This window comes from Erinaceus europaeus, chromosome 10, assembly GCF_950295315.1.
Source record: "Erinaceus europaeus chromosome 10, mEriEur2.1, whole genome shotgun sequence".
Lineage (NCBI taxonomy): Eukaryota > Metazoa > Chordata > Mammalia > Eulipotyphla > Erinaceidae > Erinaceus > Erinaceus europaeus.
Window position 1 is genome coordinate 23,684,459 of NC_080171.1, and position 21,737 is coordinate 23,706,195.

The following is a 21,737-nucleotide window of genomic DNA, read 5'->3' on the forward strand; positions in this document are numbered from 1 at the left end:
GCTCCCCACCTACAGGGGGTTGCTTCACAAGTGGTGAAGCAGGTCTGCAGGTGTCTATCTTTCTCCCTCTCTGTCTTCCCCTCCTCTCTTGATTTCTCTCTGTCCTATCCAACAACAATGACAGCAATAATAACAATTATAAACAATAAGAGCAACAAAAGGGAAAAAAATGGCCTCCAGGAGCAGTAGATTCATAGAGCAGGCACTTAGCCCCAGCAATAACCCTGAAGTAAAAAAAAAAAAAAAAAAAAGAATAAAAAAATATATTTGTATTGGACTGGGGAGATGGCTTAGCCTGTTAGAGCCCAGCTTGCATGCTTGAGGCTTTAGAGGCCACAGGTTCAACCCCCAGGATCCCCTTATGCCAGAGCTGAGCAGTGTTCCTTTCACTCTGCCCTTTCCCCCAGTAAGAAATCTTAAATGTTTGTATTAGAATTTCAAACATACATAAAATCGAATGTTGAATACAACGAACTCCCATGCTCCCTTCACTAGCTTTGACAGTAATGAGTTCACAGTTTATTTTGATTTATTTATAACTCATACTCCTCATTTCTAGATTAAAAAAATATACAAGTGAGTTTTAAAGTAAATGACACATTAGGAAAAATATATCTTTTAAAAAATTTTAAATATTTTGTTTATTTTCCCTTTTGCTGCCCCCCTTTTTTATTGTTGTTGTAGATATTATTGATGTCGTTAGATAGGACAGAGAGAAGTGGAGGAGGGGAAGATAGAGAGGGGGGAGAGAAAGATAGACACCTGCAGACCTGCTTCACTGCTTGTGAAGCAGCTCCCCTGCAGGTGGGGAGCCAGGGGCTCAAACTGGGATCCTTACACAGGAAAAATATATCTTAGTATCTTTAGTAAAAGAGCCCTTACAGCTAAATAAAAATCCAACACAGTATTGTCTGGGAAGATAGTGTCAGAGTTGAGAATAGAACTTGAAAGCTGGATCAGGGCAGAGAGTAGCTTCCAAATGTAAGGCAAGTATATAAATACCATTAACTGTAAACCCCATCAATCTGATCTAGGGCTCTTGTCTATTCATATTTAGCACAGGAGCCTGTGTAACCTCTGCAGCTCTGTAGGTCTGAGCTTGCACTCCATGGTCACAGCTAATAACATTCTAGACTGCACTCCTGTCACCAGTCTTCCTCAAGTGGCAGGGTAAGTCGATCAGGTGACTGTCCTGGACAGGCAACCTTACCAGTGTGTCCTGGAACTTCACCTCACCAGAGGCCCATTCCATTAGGGAAAGAAAGAAACAGGCTGGGGTATGGATTGGCTTGCCAACAACCATGCTTAGAAGAGAAGCAATTATAGAAGCCAGATCCTCCAACTTCTGCACCCCATAAAGAATTCTGGTCCATACTCCCAGAAGAATAAAGAGTATGGAACCTGTAGTTCAGGAGATGGTATAGTGGATAAAGTATTGGATTCTCAAGCATGAGGTCCTGAGTTCAATCCCCGGCAGCACATGTACCAGAGTGATGTCTGGCTCTTTCTCTCCCCTTCTATCTTTCTCATTAATAAATAAATAAAATCTTAAGAAAAAAAAAAGAATAGGGAAACTCCCAGTGGAGGGGATGGAATCAGAATTCTGGTGGTGGGAACTGTATAAAATTGTACCCCTCTTACCCTATAATCTTGTTAATCATTATTAAATCACTAATAAAAAATATAACACAGATAAATAGGAATATTTACAATGTGTGCATTTTGAGCATACAATTATAACACTAGAAAAAAATCTGTCTAGAACAGTGATTTTCAGACCTAGAAGCATGAGTCACCTGGAGACTTGTCAGAAATGTAAATTCTCTTGCTGTGCAGAAGCTTTTCAGTTTGATGTAGTCCCATTGGTTTATTTTTGTTTTAGTTTTCCTTGCAATTGTGTCTATCATCAAAGTTGCCCTTGAGATTTATATGGGAAAGTGTTCCACCAATATTTTCTTCTAAGTATTTGATAGTTTCTGGTCTAACATCCAGGTCCTTGATCCATCTGGAGTTTATTTTTGTTTCTGGTGAGATAAAGTGGTTTAGTTTCATCCTCTCTATTATCACTGGTCATCTCTAGCAGGAACAGTATCATCAACCCTCTTGTGGGCCTCTGCAGAACTTTACCTTCAATACAGAATAATGGCAGAAATTGTCCCACTCTCTGAAGGGAGTCTGGATCAACGTACTCTGCTACTGAAGGAAGACTGGTCCTGAAATGAGTGCAGCCTAGACTGTTCCTAGCTATGACCATAGAATGTGAACTCAGACTGACAGGGATGCAGAGGTTACACAGGCTCCTGTGCTAAATATGAACAGACATGGGACCTAGATCAGATGGATGGGGTCTACAGTTAATGGTACTTATCTACTTTTCCCATATTTGGGAGCTACTCTCTGTCCTGATCCAGCTTTCTAGTCCTATTCCCAACGCTGACACTATCTTCCCAGATGATACTTTTAGCCTACCTGCATGTTATCTGTGGAGCTTAGCCAAAAATTAGTACTTGTGAGCCCCTTGGAATATACCTAAAGTAGACTCCCTAGATTTTTGCCATATGAAGACCCTAAATCTCATCTTCTATATTCTTACCTGTAGGTTTCTGATTATTAAACAATTTGTGCTGCTTTTATATCCTAAATGCTTTTCAGCCACCAAGTTTCAGATGCTACCATGATGCCAACCTGATTTCCCTGGGTAGACAACCTCACCAATGTGTCCTGGAACCCCACTTCCCCAGAGCCCTACCCCACTAGGGAAAGACAGAAACAGGCTGGGGGTATGGATATCCAGCAGAGAAGCAATTACAGAATCCAGATCTCCCACCTTCTGCACCCCATAAAAATCTTTGGTTCATATTCCCAGAAGGATAAAGAATAAGGAAACTTCCAATGGAGGGGACAGTCATATGGAACTCTGGTGGTGGGAATTGTACCCCTCTTATCCCACAATCTTGTCAATCATTATTAAATAGCTAATAAAAAAATAAAAAAAGAAATATGAATTCTCAGCCCCATAGCAGGATACTGAATTTGAGTAATGTGAGCTAAGAGATGTTTGAGTGGAGGGCTTTAAAATCATGGGTTTACTTGACAGAGGGACTATTAAGATTTTTTCCTTTGTTCTGAGATACCTTTTAGTATTTTTATTTACTTATTTATCCTTTTGTTGCCCTTGTTGTTGTAGTAGTTATTACTGTTGTTGTTATTGGCATTGTCATTGTTGGATAGGACAGAGAGAAATGGAGAGAGGAGGGGCAGACAGAGAGGAGGAGAGAAAGATAGACACCTACAGACCTGCTTCACCGCTTATGAAGCGACTCCCCTGCAGGTGTGGAGCTTGGGGGCTTGAACCAGGATCCTTATGCCGGTCCTTGTGCTTCACACCACATGTGCTTAACTCGCTGTATTACTGCCCGACTCCCGGGATACCTTTTAGGAAGTTGCATCTTTCTAGGAAATTGTCAATTTCACTGTTTTCAAATCTACTTGCATAAGACTGTTTATAATGTCTTTTTTTTTCCTCATGTCTGTAGGATCTTTAATGATAAAACATTTTTGTTTTTTATTTTTACAATTTGTGTCTATTTTTTAAGGAATATTTTTATTTATTTACTATTGGATAGAGACAGAGAGAAACTGAAAGGGGAGGAGGAGATAGATAGAGACAGAGAGACAACTGCAGCCCTGCTTCACTACTCATGAAGCTTACCCCCTGCAGTTGGGGACCAGGGACTTGAACCTGGGCCCATGTGCACTGTAATGTGAGTGCTTAAACAGGTGTGCCACTGCCTGGCCCTTTCTCTTCTATTTTTTTTCTTCAGCTTTGTTTAACCTGGTTGGTGATCACTCAGATTCTTGAATGTAGGTTTGTGTCTTATACAGATTTGAGATACTTTATATCATAAATACTTTTCAGCACACTTTTTTTTCTCTCTCCATGTGAGACTCCAGTGATTTGACTATTAACTCTTTGGCTATGGACCCACATTTCTGCTCATTTCTCTTCTATTTTTTCTCTATAGTCCAATCAATTTCTTTTTCTCTGTCTTCAACTTCATTGATTCTTTCCTGTCATATTTATTCTGCTGGGGAGTCCTTCCAGTAAGTCTTAAAGTTTCAGTCCTTGTATGCTTCCAGTTATAAAACTTTCCAGTTAGCAAACTTCTATTTGCTTCTTTTTCCACATCTTCTCTCTCATTATTGAGACTTTCTAACTTTTCATTTGATTCAAGAATCTTCACAGTTGCCTGTTGAATGCCCCCACCCCTTTGATAAAAACCTAAAATCCTTGTCAGATAATTACAACATCTGTGTCATCATGGTGACAGAATCTGTTATCTTTGCTCACAGAAAATTGAGAGTTGTGATTTTCAGATTGATCATGGAAATCTGAGGCATTATGTTGTAAGGTTCTGGATCTTGTTTATTTATTTTGTAGGCAGTCATCCTACTTGTGTGTAGTGTGTAGATCCAGAGGCAGCTCCCTGCTGGGTTCAATAGTGGGGTAGGATCCCCATGGTTGAGATGTGCCAATTGTATTTCTGTGTTCTAAGAGTGCAGACACAGTTCTCCACTGGGTCCTGGTGAGAGAAGCAGACACTGTCTGGGTGAGGACGGTGAGGAATCAACTGGTCTCACCTCACACAGCCTCACTCTGTCTCTTTGCTGCCAGCTGGGGGTAGGAGTTCATTTCTGGGTTTGGCTCTATGAATATGGCCCCTATAGGTGACATAAAGGGTCCACACATGCCACTTTGCTGCTGCCAGCTGGGTCCAAATTCTCTGCTTGTTCCTGTTAGTCCTGTAAGTGGAGGCTAGATTTTCTTTCTCTTTAGTTAGAGAAGGATGGATATTAGCAACACTGATTTTTATCCTGCTAAGCCATCCTCCCCTCTCCCTTCCCCCTGTCTTTTACTACAGTGAAAACTACAGGTTTATTGGATTTTTTCTTTAATTTTTAATTCTTTTTTTAAAAAATATTTATTCCCTTTTGTTGCCATTGTTGTTTTATTGTTGTAGTTATTATTGATGTTGTTGTTATTGGATAGGACAGAGAGAAATGGAGAGAGGTCTGGAAGGGACTCCCCTGCAGGTGGGGAGCCCGGGGATTTTTTTTTGTCTGTAACTTTGCATACTTGTAGCACCCCTTCCTGGGTATCTGAGAGACAATAAGAAAATCCAGGGAACTCACAGCCAAGCCACTCCTCAAATGCTGAAGTCCCATGTGAGTGCTCTCTTTTCTCAGCTTCTAGAGCTTCTCTGGTTTGACGTACTCATGCAAGGTTTTAGTTGTAAGAGGGAAGGATAGTGAGGAAGGGAATCAGTCCATCTTGGCTGGAACCAGAAGAACCATTATTTTTAAAAAATATTTTTTTCACTATTGCTACTTAAAAGTATTTACTGATTTTCGTTGTGATTTATTCTTAGACTCAGAGAACACACACATGTATTTTACTCCAAGTAAAATGTGATGATGAGTAGGATTTGCTTCAAAATAATATAGAGGATAAAAGTGGGTCAATTTATAAGTGAAATATAATTTGTTTTTTAAAATGGTTTGATTTATTTTATTTTTATTTTATTTATTTATTCCCTTTTGTTGCCCTTGTTGTTTTATTGTTGTTGTTATTGATGTCATTGTTGTTGGATAGGACAGAGAGAAATGGAGAGAGGAGGGGAAGACAGAGAGGGGGAGAGAAAGATAGACACCTGCAGACCTGCTTCACCACCTGTGAAGCGACTCCCCTGAAGGTGGGGAGCCGCAGGCTCCAACCGGGATCCTTATGCCGGTCCTTCTGCTTTGAGCCACCTGCGCTTAACCTGCTGCGCTACCGCCTGACTGTTGAATATAATTTCTTGATTTTTAGAGACCCAGGTGATGGCACAGTGGGTAAAGTCTTGAACTCTCAATTGTGAATTCTGAGTTCAAACACCATGTCCCAGAAGAATGTTCTATATTTCATTCTTTTCTTTTTCATAAATAAATCTTTTAAAAGGAATTCTTTAGTTTTAAATGTCAATGGTGAACAAGAAAGTTCATTATACCTTTTGCCTACTTTTGTATATGTTCAAATATTTTAAAGAATAAAAAAAAATCATAAAAATGTACTGATTCGTTTCCAAAGGCCTGAGCACTTTCTTTTGTTATTGACCTCTAATTCAGTCCTCTGGTCAGAATTTATCTACTTGTTCCATACCTTCACTTATGCCTTTCATTTTGGTTAATATTCTATGTGTTCTTGTGGGGGGGGGGAGAGTCTATTTTATTGTTGTATGCATGCTCTTTTTTTTTTTTTAATGTTTTATTGATTTAGGATAGGACAGAAAGAAATTGATAGGGGAGGGGGATACTGGGAGAGAGATACCCACATCACTATTTTAACACTTGTGAAGCTTCTCATTGCAGATGGGGACAGAGGCTTGAACCCAGATCCTTGAGCACTGTAACATCCACATGCTTTACTAGGTGTGCCACTACACATTTTATGCCGTCTGAGCCCTTTTCTTTTAAAAATGTCTCCACACCTTTATCACTTGCCATTGTCTTTCTTTTTCTTTTTTTTTTTTTAATTATCTTTATTTACTTGATAGAGACAGGCAGAAATTGAGAAACCACCATAAAGCAAATGTATCATCATACTTTGATTTTTTTATGTTCTACTTTTATTTGTAGACTACATTTAATTATTCAGTTTATGTATAAACATGGCAAGTACTTTTTTTTTTTCTTTTCTTTTTTATTGCCATCAGGGTTGTTGTCAAAGCTTTCTTTAAAGTTGCCTTTAATGCCAGCACTATGAATCCACTGCTTTTGGGTGGCCATTTTTTCTTTTTCTTCCTTTCTTTATCTTTCCCTCCTTCCCTCTTTTCCTTTTTCTCTTTCTTTTTTATTAGATAGGACTGAGAGAAATTGAGAGAGGAGGAGCAGAGAGGAGAAAGAGAGAGATCTGCAGACCTGCTTCACACTTGTGACAGTACATATATTTAAAAAATAATTTTATTAGTGTTTTACTAATGATTTACATGATTGGACGATAACAGGGGTATAATTCCATATAGTTCCCAACACCACAGTTCCCATTCCATGCACTGGAAATTACCTTATTCTTTTTAAAAAATTATTTTTATTTATTTATTCATATGATTTATTGGATAGACTTCCAGAAACTCAGAGTGAAGGTGGTGATAGAGACGGAGAGAGACAGAGAGACACCTACAGCCCTGCTTCACCACTCACAAAGCTTTCCCCTTGCAGGTGGGGACCGAGGGGGCTTGAACCTGGTCCCCACCTTCAGGGGGAAAGCTTCACAAGCGGTGAAGTAGGACTGCAGGGGTCTCTCTCTCCCTCCCCTTTGAATTTCTCTCTCTCTCTCTAGCCAATAATAAATGAATAAAATTAAAAATAAATTAATTATTTTAAAAAAAAGAAAGAAAACACTACACCAAAGCTTCCTTTAGTGAGGTAGGGTCAGGTTGGAGCTTAAACCTGGGTTACACACATGGCAAAACACCACATTCACATGATTTAAGCGAGCTATTTCATCAGCCTTTAATGAATGATTTTGTCTCGCTGAGCTTGTGCCACCGTTTAACAAGTATTGTTTTAAAAATCTGTTTGTGGGGCCTGGCGGTGGTGCATCTTGTTAAGCACACATGTTACTATGCTCTAGGACCCTGGTTCAGGCCCCTGGTCCCTACCTGCAGGGGGACAGTTTCATATGTGATGAAGCAGTGCTGCAGGTGTTTCTCTGTCTCTTTCTATCCACCTTTCCCCACCAATTTCTCTCTGTCTTATCAAACTAAACAAAGTTTAAAAAAACACTTATTTAAACAAATCTGTTTGCTATTTAAGTGTGTGTGTGTGTGTGTGTGTGGGTAGCTTGTAATTCTTTGGCTACTTTTGAGACTTTCCACTACATTTAATCAGACTTACTCATTCCCTTGGGTATTTTCTAGTTAGAACACCAATGTCTTTCTTAGGGATTTGTAAAAACTTACATAAATTAGAAATAATTCTCAATTAAACTAGGAATAATCCTCAATTATTAAGAGCAGGTTTTTCTTGTTTAGTTCTTACTTTACAATCTCCCCTTACTAACTTTGAGAAAAAAAGGAAAAGAAAAACATCTTGACACAGCTCAAGACACAAGAACAAACAGCAAATCCTGTAAGAGGATTTTGCCTTCCTTAAAACTATCATGTTTGTAAGAGCTGATTATACAACATTTATCCTGAACATAAACCAGAAAAATCAGTTTAAAGTTTAAAGTGGAGTAATATGTTTAACAGTTTTGGAGACTCTTCATAGGTAGTGGTTATTTGGGTTTTAAAAAAGAAAATGAATATTAATGTATTTTATTGGCTCATCTACTTACCATCATACTGCAGAAATCCATTTTCATCTCTCTCTATCTCAGACTCTGGCTGTAAAAATAATTACCAATCAAAATAGTGCAGTAGAAGTACTACAATTACAGAATAAAGAAGTTATAAACCTTTAACGCATGCTTTGGATGACAGGGATAAAGGAAAGCAAAGATCAGCACCAACTATTGGTGCCACCTAGTGGATATACAACACACTTGCATTGAGTCAAATTGAAAAGCTATTGATCACCTTCAGAAGAGGCTCTTTGGATCTAATTCACTTAAAATTGCTACTGGAACATTTTTAGAGTTCCGTAAATTATCTAAAAAGTTTTACAGATACCTTAAAGAAATCATCCTGAGATATGACACTGCAATTCGGTAGGTGTTTCTGCAAATTCTTAGCCAGTGTTGTTTTCCCACCATTTGTCACACTGTACCAAGAGGAAAAAAAAACATTAAAAAATTCTTTTACAGAAAGAACATTTAAAATAGCATGTGATATCTAAGAAAAGGCATTTATGTTTATTTAGTTATTTATTTTCCCTTCTGTTACCCTTGTTGTTTTTCATTGTTGTAGTTATTATTGTTGTTGTTCTTGATGTCATCGCTGTTGGATAGGACAGAGAGAAATGGAGAGAGGAAGGGAAGATAGAGACGGGGAGAGAAAGTGAGACACGTGGAGACCTGCTTCCCAGTCTGTGAAGCGACTACCCTGCAGGTGGGTAGCCGGGGCTCAAACCTGGACCCTTATGCTGGTCCTTGCACTTTGTGCCACATGCACTTAATCCGCTGCTACCGCCCGACTCCCAGAAAAGGCATTTCTACAAGGAGACCGGTGCAAAGATCCCGGTTGGAGTCCCACCTGCAGGGGTTGCTTACCAAGTGGTGAAGCAGGTCTACAGATGTCTTATCTTTCTCCCTTTCTGTCTCCTCTCCTCTCTCAATTTCTCTCTGTCTTATCCACTAAAAACACGGGGGAAAAGGCCGGTAGGAGCAGCAGTGGATTTGAAGTACTGGCACAGAGCCCCAGAGAAAACCCTCATGGGAAAAAAAAAAGACATTTCTGATGCATTGTATGTTGACATAGTCATGAGTATCGGTAGATATAATATTTGGTAAGAAATAAGCTAGAATGAATGGATTAGAAATAAAACTACTGGACAAGTAAGTTAGGAATGCTTAAAAGTACAGGTGTTAGAGGTCGAATGGTAGTGTACCATGCATAAAGATCAAGGTTCAAGGAACCGGTCTCCAGTCCCCACCTGCAAGGGGAAAGCTTTGCCAAGTACTGAATCAGTGCTGCAGGTGTTTCTGTCTCTCTTCCTTGATATCGTTCCTTTCCCTCTCAATTCCTCTCTGTCTCTATCCAATAAATAAATAAATAATATATATATTTATTTTTTATAATTGGATAGAGACAGAAATTGAGAGGGGGTAGGGAGATGGAGACAGAGAGAGACAAAGAGACACCTGCAGCCCTGCTTCACCACTCTTGAACCTTTCCCCTTGCAGGTGGGGGCCAGAGGCTTGAACCCGGGTCCTTACGCATAGTAATGTGAGCACTTAACCAGGTGCACCACTGCCTGGCCCTTCCTTTCTTTATTACTATTATTATTATTATTATTATTATTTTACCAGTGCACTGTTCAGCTCTGGCTTGTGGTGAGGGGGATTAAACCTGGGACTTTGGAGCCTTAGGCATGAGAGTCTGTTTGCATAACCATTATGCTATCTACCCTCCACCCAGTAAATAAAATATGTTTTAAAAAGTATAGGTGTTGGGAGCTAGGCAGTGGCACACCTGGTTGAGTACACATGTTAGTTTATCTCTGTCTCTATTCCAGAAATGAATAAATAAATCAAATATATATGTGTGTGTTGGGAACAAAATAACTTTTTGTCTATTGTTAAACATCCAAAAGGTTCCTGTACAGCATAGTGAGTATAAGCTCCAGACCTTAGAGCAGTGCAGTTGACCCTCAAACAACACAGGTTTGAACTGTGAAAATCCATTTGCACATTTTTTAAATTTCTTTATTGGGGGGTTAGTTAGTGATTTACAGTTGACAGCAAAACAATAGTTTGGATGTGCTCACACATTTTTTTTTGCACACAAGGTTCCTGAGGACCAGCTAAGGAACTATGGCATTCTTGAACTCTGGCCAGGAGTGAGCGTACCCAGTACAGTGCATGCTTTGCATCTGTAAGGACTTGGACTCGAGTTCCCAACTACCACATGGGAATACTTCAATGGGGGAAGCTTCTGGAATGGTGTTGTGGTCTCTGTCTCTGTCTTTCTCTCTCTTTCCCTATCCCTCCCTTTTTGTTTCTTACATCGACCTGGAAAAAGTAAAGGAAGAGAAAGAGGCAGCCCAGGAGGTGGTGCATTGGGGTAAAGCACTGAACTCTCAAGCATGGGGTTCTAAGTTCGATTCCTGGCATCACATGTGCCAGAGGGATGCTTTCCTTCTCTGCTTCTCCTCCCTATCATCAATAAGTTTTTCACCCGTTAATAAAAAATGTTTATAATCCACATTGAATGTCCATAGTTCAGATACTGGGTTTTGGTTTAGATAGTAAAAGGGATAAGTATATTGCAGAATGAGCAATCTGGCTAGAGAATATGTTACTTTCTAGACTAATGTCCCCACCCTTTGTTTTATTTGATAGGACATAGAGAAATTGAGGTGGGAGGAGAGAGAGAGAAGGAGGAAGGGTGAGAGAAAGAGAGAGAGACAGAAAGGGAGAAGGAGAGGGTAAAGGAGAGGGAGAGGGAGGTGGCCCTGCAAGTGGAAACTGGGGGCTTGAACCCAGGTCCTTCTGTGTGGCAATGTGTGCACTCTACCAGGTGTGCCACTGCCCAGCCCCTAGACTAATGTCTTTTGTTAAGATCATGGGCACATAATACCTTTAGACTCAACTCCTAACCATCATGGCCCACAGGCTTTCAGCTTCCTTATACGTTACCTGAACTCAGTGGAAGATACCCAGACAGAAGTATGTTCTCTCTTAAGATCCGGGGAAAGAAAGGAGATGACTTAATACCGGAAGGCCACGTCCTTTCTGTTCAGAATACCCAAACACATATACAATTCCTGGGATTTTTTGTTTTGTTTTGTTTTTATGTGCCAGGTAACATAAGAGGCACTATATTTGGAGCATGATAACAGGCTAGGGAGAAATTGAAGAGACTAGAAGATCATGATCCCTGAGGTTCCAGAATCCAAGGTTCAATCCCAAGGACCATGATAAGTCATAGCTGAGCCTTGCTCTGTTCTTTCTGTAGCTCTCTCACGAAAATGAAATAAATAAGGAGAGAGCAACAAGGGCTAGTTCAGGATATAAGAAAATAGCCTCCAGGCATCTTGAGTAAGGACATCTCCACCAGCTGTTTGAAGCAAAATTACTCACCCACCAATTCCAATCACAAATGTTTTCATCATCGGTTTTGAGAAACACACCTTCCTAAAAAGCAAAGCAAATAAATAAATAAATAAATAAATAAATAAATAAAAGAATGCTTGTCATTCAGATGTTTACAGCGGCAAGAGAAGCAGCCCTGAACCAGGTGGCTGGTGTGGGAGATGCCGTGACCAGCTGCATATATTCCGTGGAAATGAGTTATCCTGCCACACTTACTTCAAAGTAGCGTTCATGACTGTCTGTGTCCAGGCTCTGTGCCGAAACCCACTGAACTGAAAGGTTCTCTGCAGTCTAGCACAGGATTCTCAAGGTCAGTTCACAAGAATGCAGAAGAGTTTCTGAGCCAGAGCACTGCCTGTGCATAACCACGTAAGGCAGGCTGCCTGCTACCTGTATTGTTCACCCACCCAGAGATGACCCATGCCTTCCATGACAGGCAAACCAGCTACTCTCTCACTCAGATCCTGAAACGGCATCTTCCTGATGGCATCTTCCACCCTTCCCCTTTCTTCTTTTCCTTCTTTTTCTATTTCATTTGATAAGACAGAGAGGAAGTGAGAGGAAAGGGGTAGGTAAAGAGGGAGAGAAAGAGAGATATTCCGAAGACCTGCTTTCCCCAGCAGGTGGGGACCAGGGACTTGAACCCCAGTCTTTTCCCATGGAAATGTGTGCACTTAATCAGGTGCACCATTGCTCAGCCTGCATGCCTGCATACCTATCGGCTTTCCTTACTTTCTTTGCCAAGGTTTTACTGCTCCAGCCCAAATTTTTCAAGTAGAGAGAGACAGAAATTGGAGGGAGGGAAAGAAACCACAGCATCTTCTTTCAGTGAGGTAGGGGACAAGCTTGAACCCGGGTCACACACATGACAAACATGACAAACAGGTGCACTCCTCAGGTGGGCTGAATAGCCAGTCCTGGCCCATTTCTTCACTCAGAAACCTAGATCTAGGGCCACAGTAGGTAAACTTTTCCAGCAACAGGCCATCTAGTAAATATTTGAGGCTTTGTGGGTCAGAAGACAAAAATCAAGGTTATTATGTGTCAGGGTTATTGTTATTATTTATTTATCTAATTGCTTCCAAGGTTATTGCTGGGGCTTCATGCCGACATTACAAATCTATCACTCTCGATGGCCATTTTTCTGTCCCTTTCCTTTTCTTTTTACTTTATAGGACAGCAAGAAATTGGGGGGGGGGGAGATTTGATAGAGGGAGAGAGACAGAGACATCTGTAGACTTGTTTCACCACTTGTGAAGTCTGCCCCCCCACCCCCGCAGGTGGGAACTTGGGGCCTGAAGCCAGATCTTTGTGTGCATCCGACTGGGTGTGCCACCACCCACACCACCCAGCCCTTTGTGTGGTACTTTTATAATAATCGAGAAAACAAATTTCCCATTTTTTTAAAATAAAAATGAAAACATAGTACTTATTAGAGATGATTCTACTCTTATTTTTCCTTAAAATATTTTAAATTGATTGATGAGATAAAGGCTGATGTGAGAGAGAGAAGAACCAGAGTATCCAATCTTTGGGGGTCAAACTCAGGACCTCATGCTTGAGAGTCCAAGGCTTTACCCACTGTGCCACTTCCCAAGCTAAAACAATTTTATTTTGTCTACTAATGAGACAGCTGGAATGCTATTGTTTGTTTAAATTAGGATTAATATTTCCCTTACTGAATTTCTAAGTGTTCTCAATCAATTAATTGACTTCAAGTGTTTAGGCAGTAGCCACAAGCCACTGTTTCCCAAGCCATGGCCTGGGGGTAAAGGACAGTTTTATTCATGGGTGCCGAAGGTTCACTTGTGGATATGCCGGTACATCCATTCCATCTCCTAATACATCAATTTCATCTCCTGAAGTGGAAATGTAGAGGCTCAGCAGCAGGGAACCTTAGAGTTTCGTTTCTTAAAACATCCCTGACTGACATTAGTTGTTAGTCCTGACTGCTCCTGCCGGTGATTACTGGTGGTAAGCTGAGGGTCCCTGAGCAGGAGATTCCCTCCAGTTCTCCCAATTCCTAGTCATAGACTGTATCCAGACTCCTCCGGGGGGGGGGGGGGGGGGGGCATAGGGTGGCAATTGAGGGTGAGGGGAGGGGGGATGGGGAGCTATTATTTCAAATAATAACTTTTTAATTGAGAGACAGATCATTAATTTTTATCTATATTTATTGGATAGAGACAGCCAGAAATCGAGAGGGAAAAGACAGATAAGAGAGGCAGAGCGACAGAGACACCTGCAAGACTGCTTCACCACTCACAAAGCTTTCCTCCTGCAGGTGGGGACTGGGGGCTTGAACCCAGGTCTTGTGCACAGTAACATGTGCTCTCAACCAGGTGCGCCACCACCCGGCCCCTTATTATTTCATAGCTCTTCCTGTATATCCAGAAATGAGTGGAATTGCTTAAGACTTGATCTCACTTTCATTAGCAAGTTTGCACGGGAGATTTCAGTAATGGCTATGATAAACATAACAGAACAAGTTGAATAACTGAGTTTGACCTGAAGTTGCACTGTTGAACATACACGTTTAAAGTTTATCAAGGAACAATTACATACAATGAATACTGTAAAATAAGTTTTCATGTTGCACTTTTCCTGCTTTGGAATTTTATTTTACCTCTTCCTTTTCTCCTCTTCCTTGTCCCTCCTTCCTCTCCTTCCCTTCCCCTCTACTCTTTTTTCTAATGTCAGTACAAGTTTCCTTTTTATGGGAAAGGAAAGGCTGTCTTTGCTCTGAAATAATCTTTATTACTATTTTGGTGATAAATATTTTTTTCTCCTATGAAATTATATTGACAGTAGATAATAGTAGATTGATGTCCTCATGTGGCAGGGAAAACAAATTAATAAACACCTGTCATTCCCTGTTCTACTTTACTTATTTTTGAGTCTGTTACAACATAAACTCTCCAGCCTTGAAGAAGTAGAGCCACGGAGATCACTGTTCACCCTTCATTTGCTAGACGCGAGACTGGCCCAGACAAGAGAGTAACGTGTTCGACATCAGGCAGCCTGCAGAACCAAATGAGTACCTTCTTTACTCCTCCCCTGGCTGCTAAGAAGTACTTTGTTTTGTTAACACGAGCTGGGCTGCTTTGCAAGAAGGGCAAGCAAAGAGCCGCGGGCCCTGCAGGTGCTCACCTCCTCCACCTCCAGGCCTCCGCCCAGGGCAGTGTCGGCCCCGCCCAGAAGTTCACTCACTGCCCGGGTCACCGCTGGCCCAGGCTGCCAGGCTCCGGGAGTTGCCTCCCGCCTTCGCCCAAGTCGGCTCGGGCTCGCGTCCCACCGGCTCGCGCAGCTCCAGGGAGCGGGGGCTGCAGCGTAAGGTCGGCCGGCGGAGCTCCGGGGAGCGCGGGCTACAGCCTGGCGTTGGCCCTTCCTTTCCAGTGGCCTGCGCGCAGGGCCGCCAGGCTGGAGAGGCAGCACCCCCGGGTCCGCCCCCGCCGCCAAGCGCGCCCACCTCCGGGCCCCGCCCCTCGGATCCCTGACCCCGCCTCTAGCTCCTATCCCCGCCTCCGTTACGGGCCCCGCCCCTGGCTCCTTGCCCCGCCTCCGAGCCTAGCTCCGCCTCCGTGCCTAGCTCCGCCCCGCGCTGCGCTGGCGACCAGGCTGCCGGCCGGGAGCCAATGAGCGCAACGAGCGGCTGCCACTTCCCGGTCCGGGCGTGGGGCGGGCGGGGCGCAGAGCTGCGGAGCGGGGCGAAGGCGCTTTGGGGCCGGGTGTGCAGCGGTAGGCGCTTTGCAGCTTTCGTGTGCAGCCTCTCCGATCGGCGGCTCCAGGAAGCGACATGTCCAAGCCGCCCCCCAAACCAGCCAAGCCAGGTGAGCGCGGCGGCCCGGCCCTGAGCCCCGCACCTCTTCTGGGCGTCCGGGCCCTTCCCGGAGGGCGCGGACCTGGCTGGCCGAGGGTCGGGGTGCAGCGACCCCGAGCGCTGCCTCCGGCCTCTCTGCTGGGACCCTTGTCTAGGAAGGGGTTCCGGGCATCTTCCTTACCGGTGCTTCCTTCCCATGTCTGTTTGTCTCCTTGTATGTCTGTCTCCCTGTCTGAAACCCCCCTCCCTACCGCCCTCGGGGCTGGCAGTCAGGCTGTCTGGACTCCCGGGGCCGGCCGTCACTATCCCTTCGGGAATAGCCGTCGGGCCGCGGAAAGATCTCAGGGCCACTTCCTCTTCCCAGCGGGCGCCCCTGTCATCTCTGAGCTTCTGACCTGCGATGTGGACGGGAAGTGCGGCGGTGGCGGGGCGGGGCGAGGTCTCCCCGGGGGCAGGGGGTGCCCTGAGGGAGGTTCCTGCGGGATTGGGGGGGGCTTTGGGGGGGCTCCCGCGGGCAGGGGGTGCCCTGAGGGAGGTTCCTGCTGGACTGGGGGCCTCTTTGGGGGCTCCCGCGGGACTGGGGTTGCCCGGAGAGAGCCTTCTGGGAGACTGGGGGGCTTTGGGGAGGGGGCTCCCTCTGGACTTGGGGGGCTGTTTGGAATAGGCCTGGGAAGAGGAGAGAAATCGGGGCGGGTGCAGGGGGTCCCCACCTCCCTGACCTCACTCGGAAGTGTCACCTCGTCGCCCCACAGCTCTTTGCTTGCTCAACTAATTTGGCCTGCTGAACTGGAGAGGGTGAAATGACCAGTTCCTCAAAGCAGTTTTTTTTTTTACCCTTAGTCCTTGTTCATTTCTTGCTCTATTCTTAGAATATTTTAGGTAATATCTAGAAGCAAGATCACTTAAAAAGGACTGACGTTATTTCAGTTTGGTACTCTAACAACAAGCACTTTCTCACTTTCCTTTGGGTAGGTCATCACTTACTGTTGTATGCTCAGGTTTTAAAGTTTTTTTTCCAGCTCTGGTAACATCCGTACAGCACAGATCGACATTTATCTATTGATATCACATTTCAAAGTAATCTTCAGTTGCAAGGTGTAGAGTTTCAGTGACCGCTTTTTCTCAATATTTGATCAAGTGCTGTAATTTTCCTGATTATTAGGTTTTCTTTCTCGTCATTGCAAACTGCCAGTTTCAAGTCAGTTGTTTGACAGAAATTAAATATTGGATGGGAGGGTATGGAAAGTTGCTGACAGGTATGCTTCTAGTAAAAATGGATGGGGCTGGAATTTTGAGCTGTGTAGTCCTTAAGTAGAACATGATGAGAATTTTGCATCTTAAGTGCATGGATGAGAGGTGCCAAATTTCTAACTTCAAATATAAAGCAGGTTCTAAAGACTCAGAATTGTGTTTTGATTACTAAGCGAAGCATTTAATATTGTTCTTCTTGATTTTCATCTCTAGATTGCTTCAATATCTGTGCTGCCATTGGAGAGATACCAACATTGTATGTGTGTGTTTGTGTGTGTGTATACATGAGTGTTAGAAGTATCAGTTAGCAGGTGGTTTACATGCACACCTGTGGCTTAGCTTCCCAATTAGGGCTCCACTCCCAGGCACACTTTTTGCTGTCTGATTCAACTTTCATCATGTTTTTAGAACACCAGGCAGTGTGTGTTGGATATGACTGATACTTGGAGACCGTTTTGACTCTGCAGTAACTAGTAAATGAGATCTAAATGCACACCCGGGCTGCATAGGAATTGGCTTGCTACTTTATCATGAGAAAGACTAGCTTCCATTCAGATTTGAAGCTGTGTGTGGCCTGGCTTGCTGGAAAACAGAGCTGTCCTGTTCCCACACTGGCTACACTTGCTGTGTGCCAGGCATTGATCCAATCACTTCGTACATGTAGCCCTGCAAAGTCAGTGTCATTATTATTCCTCCTCATTGTGCAGGTGGAGAAAGGAAGGCAAGACACAGGAAGATTAAGTGGCTTGTGGAAGTCAGCAGCTGTCTGGGATGTAGTGCTCAGGCTCAGACCTGGAGAGCCAGGGTCCAGAGTTTTGGGCTCTTTACCTGAGGCCTGTTCTGCCCCACGTCACAGTGCTCCATTCATTCACCCAGTCATGTGTGTTTCAGCTGTGGGCAGGAAGTGGAAAGGAAAGCACCTCTGGCCTCAGACTTTCTTGTTGGAAATGAACATAAAAGTCACTCTGTGGTGTGCTGCATTTGCTTTCTAGTCTTGCCTGTAAGCCACAGGGTGAACAGTGTCTGAAGCAAGCCTGGCATTGGGGCTGGAGGAGTGCAGCTCATTTTTGGTTTGTTTATACTCTGCCTCTTCCCAAATGAAAGGTGTTTTTTTTTTTTTAATCTTTAATTTTTTATAGCAGGGAGCTATGAAAGAAGAGTAAATGGACACTAGAGGAGAAGCTAGCTTACAGACATGTATCTTCTTTGGCCCTGCATCATTTCTGAAGAGGGGGTGGGAATCATAGAGAGAAAAGACCAATTACAAAAGTCCTAGTACTTATAAAATTAAGATTTAATGGGAGTCGGAATAAAATTAAGATGTAACGGGAGTTGGGTGGTGGCGCATCGGATTAAGCGCATGTGGCCAAAGTGCAAGGACCAGCATAAGGATCCCGGTTCAAGCTCCCGGCTCCCCACCTGCAGTGGAGTCCCTTCACAAGCCGTGAAGCAGGTCTGCAGGTGTCTATCTTTCTCTCCCCCTCTCTGTCTTCCCCTCCTCTCTCCATTTCTCTCTGTCCTATCCAACAATGACGACATCAATAACAACAATAATAACTACAACAATAAAAAAAAACAAGGGCAACAAAAGGGAAAATAAGTAAATATAAAAAAAATTAAGATGTAACATTTGCTCTGAGAAGGAGCTTATTTATTTATTACCATTGAGATCTGAGATGATCTGGTTTTTTTTTGTTTTTTTTTTAAGGCATTGAATAGACTGGCTGGGGAGATAGCATAATGACTATGCAAAGAATATTCCATGTCGGAGACTTTGAGGTTCCAGGTTCAATCCCTAGCATCACCATAAACTAGAGCCAAGGGGAGCCAGGCAGTGTTGCACCAGGTTAAGCATACATAGTACGAAGTGCAAGGATCTGCACAATGATCACCCTTCAAACCTCTGGCTCCCCACCTACAGGTGGGTCACTTCACAAGCAGTGAAGTAGGTCTGTAGGTGTCTATCTTTCTCTCTCCCACACTCTTATCTTCCCTGCCTCTCTCAACTTCTCTCTGTCCTATCAAAAAAAAATAAAAGGGTAAAATGGCTGCCAGGAGTGGATTCATAGTGCAGGCGCCAAGCTCCAGTAATAACCCTGGAGGAAAATAAGCTAGAGTCAATATATTATAGGTCTTTTGAGTAGCCAGGACATCTCTGTAAGAAACACAACTGGACTAGCACAAGGGTGGTTCTTATCACTTCATGTCAGAGCAAGTTCTGGGCATGGCTCATTCAGCAGGCAATTACAAAAGGAGGGAGCTAGGTGAGAGAGAATAAGTGGACATCAAACTATAATGTGGGCTAAGATATCTGTCAGGATGACTGATCATATATCAATAAGGGGATCATTCTTGAAAGGGTTATCCTTTCAAAGTCCTGATAGGAAACTAGTGAGAAAGCCTGGCCACTTCAGTTCCCCTTTGCACCTGTCACATTATCCAGGGTCACCTTGCTTGGTCTTTGGCAGTATCCAGAGTTTATTTGGTAGCATGTCTTAATGCATGTGGCTTATATTTTAGATTCTCTGCCAGACACTAGAGATTCAGGAAGCAATGAAATCTCTTTCTTGAGTATCTTGAGTCTAATGGGAAAGGTTTATGTATATATAGATAATATCTTAGATGTTCTCATGCTTAGAGTTGCATGACTGATCTCATTCATGTTGTTTAAAAACCCTTGTATTTAAAAAAATGATAAATTTTGTAGCAGAAAATTTGGAAGAGTACGTATCAACAGAATGAATAGGTAAATAAAAATATCCCTACCTAACATCTAGTAATAACCACCATATCTCAATTTTTTTTCTTGTTCATCATTTTTAAAAAAAATTCACAAACAAGAACCCAGTTACCCTCATCATAGTGGGTCAGTTTCAGTTTTAAATGCTTTGCTGTAGTTTGGCTTATGACTCTTACAGTCTGTATGGTATTGCTTATGCTTGGCTTGAAAAATCTATTTTAGTGGCCCGGGAGTTGGTGCAGTGGATAAAGAGTTGGGCTCACAAGGAAAAGGTCCTGACTTCAATCCCTGGCATCACATGCACCAGGGTGATGTATTGGTATCTCTCTCTCTCAAATAAACAAACAAGTAAATTTTGAAAAAGAAAAATCAATTTTGTCACATTTTGACCTTTATTTACTTAATTGATTTTTTTTTTTTCTCTCTGCAAGGCCATTTGGCCACTCAAAGTCTGTCACTGAAATTATCTCTAGTTGTCAGACATGCCATTATGACTCTCTGTCTCCTAAAATGTGTCCCTTTCTGTGGTCTTCAGCTTATGTGGGGCCTTCCTTTTCATCTTCAGAATAAGGACAGCTTCAAGGTTTTACATGAATGGAAGCTCATTCCTTTGAGCCACTCTCAAAAACCTTGCAGTTGAGCTAGGCTGAGCCAGAGTATGGAAGATAACTTGTGTTCTCACAAAGCCTTGCAGAAGAGCCCTTATTCTGAGACGTAATGTAAAGATGGACCATAGAACTACAGTGGATGAGGTTTGCCTTAGAATCATTTCATCCGCGGGTAGGGCAGTAGCGCAGTCGGTTATGTGCAGGTGGTGCAAAGCGCAAGGACCAGCGTAAGGATCCCGGTTCGAGCCCCTTGGTTCCCTACCTCCAGGAGCGTCACCTCACAGGTGGTGAAGCAGGTCTGTAGGTGTCTATCTTTCTCTCCCCCTCTCTGTCTTCCCCTCCTTTCTCCATTTCTCTCTGTCCTATCCAACAACGACTGACATCAACATTAACAATTATAACCACAACAAGGCTACAACAACAAGGGCAACAAAAAGGGGGAAAAAAAAAAAAGGCCTCCAGGAGCAATGGATTCATGGTGTAGGCACCAAGCTCCAGCAATAACCCTGGAGGCAAAAAAAAAAAAAAAAAAAGAATCATTTCATCCAAAGTAGGGCTGAGAACCTTCCACTATAGAAAGAAACCTGGTATCTGGCCTTGACAGAAAAATGTCTTATTGATCTTGATGGTGGAAGTAAAGTGCATCAGTATTTCATGTGCCTTGTGAAAATAAATTTGTAGGACTAAGAAAAACAACTGTCAGTATTTGGCTTCTTTTGTTTTCTTTTTTTAATTTTTATTTCTTTATTGGGGAATTAATGTTTTACATTCAACAGTAAATACAATAGTTTGTACATGCATAACATTCTCCAGTTTCCCATTTAACATTACAACCCTCACTATGTCATTTATCATCCTTCATGGACCTGTATTCTCCCTACCCACCCACCCCAGAGTCTTTTACTTGGGTGCAATATGCCAATTCCATTTCAGGTTCTAACTGTGTTTTCTTTTCTGATCTTGTTTCTCAGCTTCTGCCTGAGAGTGAGATCATCCCATATTCATCCTTCTGTTTCTGACTTATTTCACTCAACATGATTTTTTCAAGGTCCATCCAAGATCGGCTGAAAATGGTGAAGTCACCATTTTTTACAGCTGAGTAGTATTCCGTTGTGTATATAGAGCACAACTTGCTCAGCCACTCATCTGTTGTTGGACACCTGGGTTGCTTCCAGGTTTTGGCTATTACAAATTGTGCTGCCAAGAACATATGTGTACACAGATCTTTTTGGATGGATGTGTTGGGTTCCTTAGGATATATCCCCAGGAGAGGAATTGCAGGGTGATAGGGTAGGTCCATTTCTAGCCTTGTGAGAGTTCTCCAGACTGTTCTCCACAGAGGTTGGACCAATTGACATTCCCACCAGCAGTGCAGGAGGGTTCCTTTGACCCCACACCCTCTCCAGCATTTGCTGCTGTTACCTTTTCTGATGTATGACATTCTCACAGGAGTGAAGTGATACCTCATTGTTGTCTTTATTTGCGTTTCTCTGACAATCAGAGACTTGGAGCATTTTTTCATGT

The 21,737-nt window shown here is 42.8% G+C and overlaps 2 protein-coding genes across 7 annotated transcripts in view; one reads left to right on the plus strand and one right to left on the minus strand.

The window, feature by feature from the left end:
• The window catches only part of NMRK1 (nicotinamide riboside kinase 1), a 45,810-nt gene extending 30,541 nt beyond the window's left edge, over positions 1 to 15,269 (minus strand). The window contains exons 1-4 of one of the 3 annotated variants that reach the window (XM_060199309.1): positions 14,945 to 15,269; positions 8,712 to 8,802; positions 8,378 to 8,426; positions 1,797 to 2,024 (exon numbers count right to left, since the gene is read on the minus strand). In XM_060199309.1, the coding sequence (XP_060055292.1) occupies positions 1,797 to 1,863 (67 nt within the window). In that variant the 5' untranslated portion in view covers positions 1,864 to 2,024; positions 8,378 to 8,426; positions 8,712 to 8,802; positions 14,945 to 15,269. Of the gene's footprint in view, positions 1 to 1,796; positions 2,025 to 8,377; positions 8,427 to 8,711; positions 8,803 to 11,782; positions 11,837 to 14,944 lie in introns of all 3 variants that reach the window. The other 2 variants (XM_060199308.1, XM_060199307.1) reach the window with 2 other exon arrangements.
• A 174-nt stretch (positions 15,270 to 15,443) lies between these two features.
• The window catches only part of OSTF1 (osteoclast stimulating factor 1), an 83,753-nt gene continuing 77,459 nt past the window's right edge, over positions 15,444 to 21,737 (plus strand). The window contains exon 1 of one of the 4 annotated variants that reach the window (XM_060199304.1): positions 15,444 to 15,624. In XM_060199304.1, the coding sequence (XP_060055287.1) occupies positions 15,591 to 15,624 (34 nt within the window). In that variant the 5' untranslated portion in view covers positions 15,444 to 15,590. The remainder of the gene's footprint in view (positions 15,625 to 21,737) is intronic. The other 3 variants (XM_016193874.2, XM_016193875.2, XM_060199305.1) reach the window with 3 other exon arrangements.